Below are 12,106 nucleotides of genomic sequence, written 5' to 3'. Positions count from 1 at the left end.
AACCTGTATTTCTGATAATGTTCAGTTCTCTAGGGGAAAAAATACAAATAATTAATAATATATTGAACTGCATAAAATAATCTGCAATAAACTATTTCTAGCTCTAATCTACAAAACAAAGGTAGGAGCTGGAAGCAAATAGACTTCCTCCTTCATTYTTTTCTGTTGTGTAATAGTTACAGAAACACCTATTTTAGTCAATATGTTACAACCCAGTAAAGAAGGACCAAAACCACAACAAATTTCAGTGAGTGATTGCCTTTACTGAAATGTGTCACCTCTTAACTATTTGAAGTATTACTCAACTATGCCAGAGACAACTGCTTTGTTTAACCCGAGATTCTCATATTATCCCAGGAACCGCAAGTTTAAAACCCTTTATCACCACCTTCTCTGCATAGGGCTTTCTCACTTTTCATTTTAAATATTAATCAACATAAATTAACCTACTCATCCAAATTATGATACTTTTTTTCATACTCCAGTTTCTTCTTGACTTGATATACTATAGCTGTAGACCATTTGAAACCATTTTTAAATATGGTATTGAGRCTTTTCATTTCCCACAATTTTGTAATTCTGGAGAGTATTCAAACCTAAGTCCAAGCTCACAGCCAACAACACAAAACTCCCACCTACTGCATGGGTGATGGAATCAGGTACTGGGACTAGGACAAAGTCCATGGAAAAAGAATTGGCTTTAGTAGACTGCAAAAATTACTGGGCAGTGTAGATCCTCCTGTCACCAAGTGAGAAAKGGAGATATTTACCTCCTAACTCATCTCTCAAAACAAGACGAAAGGTCAATTTGATTTATTCACTGCAGATATAGAACAGTCAATGGCATTTTTCCACGCATACATACACATGCACCTCCACTCTCTTGTGCAGATTCTGCCTGTGTGAGATTAAAAAAGTGACCTCTTCTACACAAAATGAATAGTGTCCTGAAACAGCAYCTTTTTTCTTTCTGTGAAACCCAGATTGAATCCAGGGTTGCTCCTCTCCCCTACGCGGGCTGGAAGCCCAGCAAAACTTACCAGGAACACTGTAATAACATCAGGAACACTGTAACTGCTACATAGAAGTTATTAAATCAGTGAAGGTCAACCTTCTAAGAAATTCTTATTTATGTTCAAGAAATTGCTATTTCCACACAGCTAGCTATGGAGCACTGTTTCCCAAGGAAAGTGGCAGCACAGAGCACTCATGCCCTGCAGCCAGAGTGGAGCTTGCAGAGTACTCAGAAGAGCAGCTCATGCTTCTCCACGGCTCACCCAAAGAAATGCCATCCTCTCCACWCACTGCCCTGCAGGGCCCCTGCCCCTACACTTACAGAGGCTTTACTCTCACTTTCCACACCTGAGCCCTTACAYCCACAGTTTTTTAGTTTTCTGCAAACACATCCCCTTGACTCAGTGCAATCCTCATTTTCCAGCCTTTCTAATTCACATTTTTCACTACTCTCATTGTGTATGCCAAAACAACACATTTACTTCATTTATTTCTATCTCATTTGCCTGACTTCAGGACTTGTCACCTTCATCCCCACATACTCCTTCCACATTCCAAAGGGACCACATTTATCTGTTTTTTATAGTACAATTCAGGGCAGATGACCTCCAATTGCCAAAATAAGAGTTATACAATGTGAATTTAAATTAATTATGCAAGCAAATTAGACACATTTCAAAAGTCTGTATACCATTTACATAATCCATGTACAAATTACACTTTCGGGCTTGCGATCTCACTTTTTTTTTCTCCCTATTGATATGTTCATTCCTCTTTTCGTCCCTGTTTCAAACATACTCTTTGTGGAAAGAGAAAGTTTTATTAGTCTGTACCAACATATATATGGTAATGGTCATGCAGTAGCAAATATGTCCAAAGACCTTCTACTGAAGGATTCTAAGCTGCCTGTGAGACCTCAGTTTAAGCACWTACATCCCCAGTATGCTGCCATTTTCCTTGCAATAGGCATTTATTTGGGGTCTAGGTTTGCTGCTCAGTTTTCTTTCCTAATGACTTATCAATGACTTTACAGTCAATTTTGTTTTCTTGGTTTCTCTGAATTTCCACTGAATAAAAGGGGTGTGCTTTCAAACTTGAAATTTTAGGCAAGACATAGTGTTTAATTTGCCACTTTCAAATACTCTTGACTAAATGAACTAAAACATTTCTGCCAAAGAAAAATTACAGCATCACACAGGTAGTCTCAGTATCAGAACTATGTAAAACACACAGATTTAAACTAAACAATACCTTTAGGTGGATGAAGCTTGTGACCTGTTTTTTCACACCATCCAACAGGATGAATGTCTGAAGAATCTGCATTCACCCAGAAATCGTAACAATCAGGGTATCCATCAAAATGGAGTCKTATTCTGTAGCCACAAACCTAAAAGCAAGAATTGACAGCACACATTGTCACAACRSTGKTTTAAGATGTTTGCCCTACACATAACCACTTCCATTCAATATTATGTACAATAACTCTGTGCTTTCAGTCAGCTTTTTACTTCTGCTCAATCCAACACTCCATGAATAAATTAATTGGATAAAAAGGAAAGAATTAAAAGGCAAAGCTATTCTCAGTCWGAGTGCCTCCTCTTCTGGTCAAAAGAATTAACTAAAAGCTGGATATGCCAGYAGTGTTCAAAAACTCAAAAATGGTTCAACCCAGCATCAGAGTAAAACATAAGCCCAACAGAAGAGCATGAATACATCTGATACAATGCAGGACAAAGYGCAAATAATGAGGTTCTCAAGCTATCCTGATTAACTGATATGCAAGGGAGCACTGAACAATAAGTATGCTCAAAAGGCTCTCCAGAGAGATACTGAAAACTTTTTAACTAAAGATGAGAAGTCAGTGGAGGTATTCCCCAGAACTTCATTATTTCAGGAAGTAATAAGCCAACCACTGAGAGGAAGAGAAAACCAGGACACAATACTCTCTCTGTACAAAGGTTCTCCACATCCTCCTGAGTGCCAAAAGCCATGAATTTACTGCAGTCATCAGTGAAAATATCRACATCAAGGTCACCCWATTKTWTATTTAATTTGTACTSTGACATAACTTCCAGTTTCCCCATTGTAATTCACAAATGAAATCCAAAAACTCATTAAAATTATACCAAAACTAAAAATAGGGTGTGTTTAAAAGATATACAAAATACACCTGAGAAACACATTCTCTRTTGAAAGACAAGAAGTTGTTAATCAGAAAAACTATTTCATGGACCACAGCAAAAAGAAAAACTGAGTTTCTATTTTATGTTAACTTGCACAGGATGCCAATAAAGGCAATTCCTGTGGCCACAAGCCTGAAAAAGTTGTAGCACAACYGCAACATGAGACACTTTTAGGTATTTGTATCAGTGAACGGAACAACTGCAAATAATATCAAACTTCTATAAAACTGCTATATATCAGTTGTCATACTTACGTTACTTTTCCATGTATAGTTTTCTTTTAAACACTAACTATGGGATTACAGATAAAACCACACATAATCCAACTAGTCTAATAGTGTTTTCTACAGCTGTGTATGTTAAATATATGTAAATAGTCACTGCTGCATTGGGCCTAGATATACTCTTTACACGTTTATCAGGCAGAAATAAACAGCATTRTTAATTTAAAAGCCATGTTCCTATGTATGGTTTCTGTCTGCCTGTTAGGTAAGAGTGAGGGTTTTCAGGTGCTGCTGTTTCATTTCAGTCTCTGCTATAACCCCCCACCATGGCTGTTCGCAGCCTCTCCTTACCTCAGCCACAGTGAGAACACAATAGATCGACTGGTGCTCAGGATCCACRCCCTCCAGCTTCATCCCCACCTTGAACCCATTCTTGTTGTATGGAAAAGACTGATACTGCAATGGAAAAGAACAGTTTCAACACTTCTGAAAGTATACCAGAACCTGTATAACACACAGTATCTTTACAAGGAACAGAAAATGATTATTTATTATTCATGTTACTGAAAAAAACTAATAAATCACTTTAAATTAAGTTTTACATTTTTAGAAACATCAAGAGGAAAAGAGACATTTATGTTAGTTTGGAAAACTAGAATGACTTAAAAATTGAGAATATGTAAGAAAACTAGGAAGAATTAGCAAAAGAGTCAAGGGAAATAAGATGACAYGATTTGTCTTCAACTTTTTTCATTAATTGTCAATAAAACATCTTTGYAATTTAATTATTTATTTTTCAGCCTGTACAGTGACACTGACACCTTCCTGGTCAACATCATTCCTACATAATCACAACAATGACTCTCTATTTTGCCTTTTCAGTTCCACATCTCAGGCCATGAAAGATGAACTGAAAGGCAGAAATAATGAACACTGTTTGTACATAGAGATTGCCTATTCGATGTCCTTTATATGTTGAGTCCAGACTACATGCTCTTCCAGGAAAAWTTCCAAATCACAGGAACATGACTACCCTTACATCACATTACAATGAACCCTGAAGAACATCTTCCAAAAAACAGAAAGTGAAAACAAAGCTAAGCAGGATGGATGTTTTCAACCAGAAGGCATCTGCATCCCTCCATTAAAGAAGGAAGGTAGCAGACATTAAGGTTAAATTTGAGGGAATATCTGAAAAATAAGTGACCAAAACTGAAGACAATTTTCCACAGGTTAGCAAATTCACAGCCAGACAGTTTTCATGCCCCAAAGGGTTACAGAAAAAAAAAATCCCAGGAAAAGCATCTTAAATGTTCCTTTTTCCTTTGTTTCTGTCTAAAAGCTACACATGCTCCTGAGTCAAATGCAGTAATGCTGCAGCCAATGGGAGGAGAAGGGTGCCAAGGGAGGTGGCATCACCTACTTGGAAGGAAGGCAAACYTTGTGAGACACAGCTTAGAAATTACTCTAAGAACCAGGAAACGACAARGACTCTCCATCATCCTGACCATTCCTAATTAGGGGTATGAAACAATACAGTGAAAAGGACTGCTTCTGAACTGGTAAAACCAAAAGAAAAAAAGTCATTCTCAAAATACAAACTAATTCAGGGATTTATAATTGGTAGTGATGTTTCATTGGGGTTTTTTTTTTAACCTATCTGTTTATGTAGCTTGCTTGTTCATCTGTAAAATGGAGAAATATTACTTGGACAATTCTGAGTGTCATTARGAATTGTCCTTTAGCTACACACTTTAAATACTACACACTAAATAAAGCATTACCCGGGGGCTAAAGACTTTGAAAGAAAATACCRAATTAAGATGCACTGAATGAGAAAGGCACAATGCAGAGAAAAAGACAGGAAAGATCACGTAACTCCAGACTTTACCACCATGTGCAGCACCCTGCAAAGTCTTTATCTGCTTGTGTGCTGTGACAGCATTTCATGGACCTTCAAACAAGCAGAGCAATGCTCTGAAAATCTATCTTCCCATAGGACACTCCTTATCCAGATCATTTTCTTGTTCATTTTTGAACCAGTATATAGCACAGGGGGATACAACTAAAGGCAGTCAGAAAACTGTTGTTCTTTCACTTACAATCAATGCATTCTGCACACCTCACTCCTAGTTCGTCACTTTTCTAACTCTACAGCATCTAAAAGCAGCAATTAAAGGTCAGCATCACAYGCATGTGTAAGCTGAAAAGCTAATTCCCACACAAAAAGATTTAACAGSTGAAGTATGAAGCATACAGCAAGAAATGGATGCAAGAAACAGACTACAAGTCAGAACAGAATTATCAAAAAAAAGTAACACATGGTTACACTATGGTACGATGTAACACAGGTAAGGACCGCAGGTGAGACATGTTCATGTTGCACCAGGCTTTGCAAGAGAAGATRTAAGCATGGAAACCTTGTGGATTTGGATTCCAAGCAAGAGAGGTGGCATTARTAAAAGCACTGAAACAACAAAGACTACCCTAGCAGGCAAAGGACAAGCAGGACATGATGATGTGACACCCAATCAGATGACAGGCAAAAGGAGAATAAGACAAAGTAGTATCTGATGCAGCAACAAAATATAATGTCAGCAGAAGCTGAAGAAAAGACAAGGTAATACAATCCAAKCAACAAGACAAAAGATGACCTTTGTACCACTTTTCTAAACATATTTAAAGAAAATTATATGGTATGAAAAAGTGTGAGTATGTATCGAATTTTTAGTTTCAGATATTAAAAGGAACAGCTAGAACTTGCAGATTTTTGCTTTCTGCAGTTCGATTTGCCAGCATTCATCTACAACAACAGAATTCTCTAAAAAAACACAAAGAAATATAACTACTTCTATAATTGCTGATGGACACAGCGTTATTTTCACCATGCAGGTTTTTCCCCAGAAAAGCATAAAATCTTCAAATTATTTTTAAAAATTGATTTCCTAGAAATTCCATGATCTTAGGTGGTTGATTGACTTCAATCTGTGAAGGTCATACCTCTTTAAAAAGCTTAGTAGGCACTGCAATCGCCCTTTCTTCCTCCAGATAGGATGCCCAACACCATGCTTGCCTTCCTTTASAGGGTACAGCTATAAAGAAGCATAAAACAGTGAAATAATTCTGTAACTGTTATTGTCTCAAGAAAAAAAAAACCCAGAACATTTTGAAGTCTATAATATCCTTATCTCAAATCTACAGTTTATTAAATGCACTCATGGTGTTGCTCAGAACTTATTTCAAAAAAGGAGAAGCTCTGTAAGTTTAAAGGCACCAGAATGTCCAGAAACATTTCCAGCAGTTCAAACCTTGATTAGCAACAATAAAAAGCTCCTTCAGGTGACAACAACAACTTACAAAGTCTTGCTCCAACCCATTTCTCATTATTGCCCCTAAGAATCAATACATACACAACTTGCAAATGTGTAAAAGGATGAGTTCAAACCACAAAATAGCTCAGTATTTTAAGGGGTTTCTTTTCCCCCCATGTACTTCTTTTAGTGGAAAGCATTTTCAAATGGATACCTCTGCTAACAGGTTTTTTTAAATCACAGTTGAAATACCCTGTTCTTTAACAGTACTAAGAATGCTTCTCACCTACTCCACCACTTTGTGGTTTGATGGTTTTGGGTAAAAAGCCAGTGATTTAACAGTATTTTCTCCAAGCCATCAGACCTGTCAGCAGTTCTTTTTTTTCCCCAGCATGCCATTAGCATATGACAGAAACCTCCAGTTTCAGGATTGCTCATACAGCATGAACACTCACACACACTTGCACAGCAATTGCAAATTGCCCACAGTCCACCTTAATATTGCCTACAGTCACACACGCCTTGAAAATAAGGCACTACATGCACTAGCAATAGCCAGCAACTTCAAGAAAAGAAGAACACAGTTCTGTGTGAACAGAAGGCCACATACAAATTGACTTTCATATACTTCTACTCTGTCTGCACTGMTGATCTCCCCCAAAATGCCTCCTTCTGCACAGGCAGCTTAGCATTTCAGACCATAAGCTCACACTGGCAGAAGGATTCATCACAGTCCACAACACGATTCTGGCTTGATCCAGACTGTGGGCTACTCACAGGAGAAGTAAATCCCTTAAGTAACAGTCTGGCTAAGCATTTTTATGATTAAAACATGAACCACAACAATAGCAATGCCGAACTCTCCTGAAGAAGGCTGATAATGTAACCAAAAGAAATTTCACAATGACAGCAATCGCTTAACACTGTTAGAGCACGTTCATTTTATTTGGGATGTACCCAGTTTTTATCTATTATATTTAAGAAATCAGTTGCTCAGCACAATACAGTTTTGTGCCTGGCACTGAATACAGAGTGGTCTTTTATAAAAGATCAGTTTATACTTCTATACTGATGCTTTCCCAAATAAAAATAGAAAAAAAACCCCAACAGAAGAAATTTTTGCAATCATTCTGTCAGTGGGCAGCGGTGATTTGTGCTTGTGTCTCACACACTTYGTATCTCTTCAGCCTTAGAAGCAACTGCAGAAACATTTCAGGAGTGATTCTATCTTGGGAGAGGAATCTTTCATAACTTTTTTTTGTTGCATCTTCAGCTGGTAGCTCATCTGCCTGTGCACACCAGACCTAATTGGAGCTGTATGTTGATTAGTGGCCTGGAAAATGCTGTTAATGTCTCCCTATCTACCATAGGAAGCACTCTGGAGGGCAAAATGTAGGTCTGTGGTTGGTGCACCACTGAGGTATAATAGCAGCTGATTCTCCAATTCTYCCTAAAACTATCTATCATACAAATAGCTTGAAAGAACAGCACACATTTAAAATATGTTTTATTATGTTGCTTGATGCACTATATGTCCCTTTGGATTGATTATAGCAATTATTCCTAAACAGTTCCATAAATGTGCCTATTTCCAGCACATAATGAAGATGCAAAATTGATCCCCAAGGAAACAAAAGTAAACTTTCACTTCTGCTTGATACATGTCTTTCAACATCTGGGAACTCAATGGGGCTGATTCCTTCTAATACTGGCACTATTTAGAGGGATGAAAAGGAAAAAAACCTAGAATGTACATTAGTTGCTTTTACACTCACTGAAAAAGATGCCTTGTAATTTAATTGCTATAAAAAACACTGGCACTGTCTTTTTACAGTATTGAAAAAAATTCAATAGGGAATACAAATTCTGTGAAACCATGCTGGCAATTCACAATAAGATACGGATATTACCTAAAGAATTGATGGTTGAGATTTTTGTTTCATAATCTAACTTACTTTGTTTCAAAACTGTTATTTCCCCTTTTCTTTTTCTCCTGGCTCTCTGTGAGACTCTCAAGATCCTTCCTTCAGGTTTGTCCTCCTAAATTAGAAAAAAAAAAAGTACAGTAGCCTCATTAGCTTAGAAAACTAGTATGATCAAACTGGAGATACCGCCGAAGGTTAAACTGTGACTTCATTTAAGAGGTTATTGATCCAGCTCTCTCCTCCCTCAAATAAACGTGCAGATGTCTTAACAGGAGCAAAGTGAGCCATCAGTGACAAATCACAGCAAACACAGAGAAAATGACAGGCAGAAGGACTCTCACCACCTGGCACTCAGCCAGCCAGCCTTGCCTGACCCAGGGACAGATCATGAAGCCTTCAGCAGGCCTTGCTGACACACTGATAAATAACAGTATCATGAACACTATGTTCATGCTTCCAAAATAATTTAAAGGAAAACCTATCACAGTTTTAGTCTTCTTTTTTCACATGAACAGTTCCCTTATTAAATACAAAATGGCACTGATCCTTTTTATTTATTTCACTGTTTGTGYATTACCAGTTTTGTGAGCACCTGAGCAAAGTACTCATCTGGAAAGGCAGATGCATGGAGACAAAGGTGTCCCCTGACTTTTGCCTGAAATACTACTATATACTACTACTATACTATAGGAGCAAATTTCCTCCTGACAGCTCCAGTGTCTTCAGCATTTTGACAATTTGGTGGYTGCAGAACCCTATCCTTCTCCCTGAAAACTGTGCTCCCCCCAGTAGTGTCACAGCTGTTGGGAAGAAAACAAATATTACAGGAAAACAAACATTATGGGAGAGTACTCTGTTAAGCTTTCTCTAAAATTAAGAATAAATCCAAAAGGAAAAAAAAACCAAAAGGTGTCCCAAAGCACATTGCACTGCAACACAAGAGGAAATCAAATTTTTGGCTACGATTTTCAAAGGCAAATTACACTACAAAAATACAAAGTATTCTCTTCTTAACTGTAGTGTAGCTTTCTTTGCAAATAAATTATTGCTCTGTAGTTATTTATTTATGTGCAGAATGACAAAGTAACAGGTGTTGGGAAATAYGTACTCATGTTTTTCTATGCTGAAGACATGGCAAGTCTAGGTTAGYATAATTTTTCATTTAAATTCCTTTTGTTCTGCTCTTAAACAGAAGGGAAAAGAGCTAAAAAAMCAGCTTTTATCAGTGCATTGTCAATAATTACAATTTACTGCTGAGGCATAATTAAATTGGCAAACGAACCAACTACTTATTGTGGCTCTGACAGAATGATGAAGTCACTTCTCTTTGTGGACTGATGTAGCTACTGACATTGCAATACAAGGCAAAACTCCCATCAAAACACTTGCAGGAATGGGTTTATGATGCATACTAACAATTTCATCGGGATTCTCCTTCTTGTCCCCATTATCCCGGGACTCTTCTTTGAGAGGTAATTTGGCTTTTCTTTTCCGAATGCCTTTAGAATCATCTTCCCCGTTACATTCCATGCTGGGATTTTCCTCCTTTGGTTCTCTATCACGAGAGTGAGACAATGCAAATCCAGTATTATTTCACTTCTCATATTCATAAAACAAGGAAAAAAAACACAAGTAAATGTGTGAGTCTCACAGTATTATCCCAAATATRTTCTTAGAAATACTACTGAAAATTAAGTCTGTCAAAAGAATTAATCTGAAAGACACACAATAGCAACTGCAAAAGGAAAGCTGTCAGCTTATGCTGAACAAGTTCTACATGTTTTAAACAGTGTGTCTTTTTCCATGTACCATCAAGTCTCCCAGAGAAGCAAACTGTGAAATGTTTAGGACTGCAGGGCAGTTTAGAGAGAGGAAGGCAAAGGTAATTGTTAAGTCTGACAACTCCAATTGGAGAAAGCTGTTATGTGACTTTTCAAATTGCTGAACAAGAAATCAGAACAGAAAACTTTGAAGCAATTAGCTTAAAATGAAGGAAAACGTACAAAAGCATGAATGTTAAATAACTGCCATAATCTAGCAATATGCAATACAGAATGGACATAGTAACACAAACATGCTTTTGTGAGAAGAAATGCACTAGCTGAAAAGAAAGAACTGAGAAACTGCAGTATGCTCATGTTTTCACTCACTGTCATCTATAAAACAGCTCTTGCACTTAATTATAATTAACTTACCACCCCAACCATCTCATTACTGATTATCTTAATTCCAAAGACTATGAAACAGGGTGGGAGTCTGACACTGATTCATGCATCCCATAGACTGTTTTACTGCTTGCATCTGACAGCAGAACACAGCACACTCTGAGTAAAAAAGACTGCCTTCAATGTCAGTGTTAGACAAAACCAAATGTTGTTAAGGCATTTACACAAAATACAGTGAAAGAACGTTATAAACCAATGGTGACACCGAAACTTATCTGCTTAATACCTCCCTTTGTCCCACCATGAACATTTTATCCCACCACTTCTTTCTCATGCTGCATTTATGCCAAATTCTTTGCTTCTATGCTTTACTGTAGCACCTACTTGTTTTTTACTTGCTGGGCACATTTCTGGCTGCAAAATTTCCCTTCAGGAACAAATTCTTCTATGGTACCATAGCGGTAACAGTTTTCACAGAAAACAAGTCCATCCACTTTCGCAGTTTCCTTCAACCTTGTGGGGATCCCTGTCTTTTCTGAAAAGGCTGCACAATGACAAAAGTTAACTTCACTCAGGTAGAAGTGATACATTTCCAACCATCCTCAGCAGACCTTGCCAAGCAAATAGAAAAACATCAGCCACACCACTCTTGTAGGAATGAAGAACTAGGAGCTAGTGTTTGTATGAGGTCCATATTACTGACAAGCAAGTTGGGTTTTCATATTGCAGCAGGAGAGAGGGACTCACTGATTCTATGATTCTGTCACTGCTCGATGTGGCTACTCGTGGAAGGACTGAATTTTTTAACAGGCACCACACTGACTGCCCACAGAGCCATYACTGCTCAGAATCCATGACCTCATCTCCTGCTGATATGCCTATACCTATATTTGGGAAAAAAGGGTTGGGGGCAGTTATCTTTCATTAGGTGAAATTATTTCTGGAAGCAAATCACTGACTGCAATCTGCAGCCTCTAGCAGCAACAGCTATTGCTCAGCCTCCCTGAGGTCCACCAGAAGTGTAAAATCACTAAACCAGTAACAAAGCAATCTTCAAATACTAAGTTATCACTAATCCTAAACGGCAATTTCTCCACATGAAACACATAGCCTAGGAGAGACTATATCTAGGAGAGAATGCAGTTTCTTGYCCTCACAAGTATGAAGCACTGTCAAGTACTCCAACCTCTAAAGCAGGTTGTTGTCTATGCACCTCCCTAAAGGCAAATTTCAAGTCACAAACTATTTATTTTGCTTAAGCRCTGTACTGTCTTTGAAATCAGA

General features: G+C 37.8%; 1 protein-coding gene across 6 annotated transcripts in view; it reads right to left on the bottom strand.

The window, feature by feature from the left end:
- The window catches only part of L3MBTL3 (L3MBTL histone methyl-lysine binding protein 3), a 76,909-nt gene that overhangs the window by 40,554 nt on the left and 24,249 nt on the right, over positions 1 to 12,106 (bottom strand). For all 6 annotated transcript variants that reach the window (XM_057364355.1, XM_057364359.1, XM_057364358.1 and 3 more), the window contains exons 4-9: positions 11,207 to 11,366; positions 10,074 to 10,212; positions 8,688 to 8,772; positions 6,422 to 6,513; positions 3,773 to 3,877; positions 2,266 to 2,401 (exon numbers count right to left, since the gene is read on the bottom strand). In XM_057364355.1, coding sequence (XP_057220338.1) covers positions 2,266 to 2,401; positions 3,773 to 3,877; positions 6,422 to 6,513; positions 8,688 to 8,772; positions 10,074 to 10,212; positions 11,207 to 11,366 — 717 coding nt within the window. The remainder of the gene's footprint in view (positions 1 to 2,265; positions 2,402 to 3,772; positions 3,878 to 6,421; positions 6,514 to 8,687; positions 8,773 to 10,073; positions 10,213 to 11,206; positions 11,367 to 12,106) is intronic.

This window comes from Malurus melanocephalus, unplaced genomic scaffold (assembly GCF_030028575.1).
Source record: "Malurus melanocephalus ecotype Western Australia unplaced genomic scaffold, MMel_1.1 scaffold_38, whole genome shotgun sequence".
NCBI classification, from domain to species: Eukaryota; Metazoa; Chordata; class Aves; order Passeriformes; family Maluridae; genus Malurus; species Malurus melanocephalus.
This window is presented reverse-complemented; position numbering and strand designations above follow the sequence as displayed.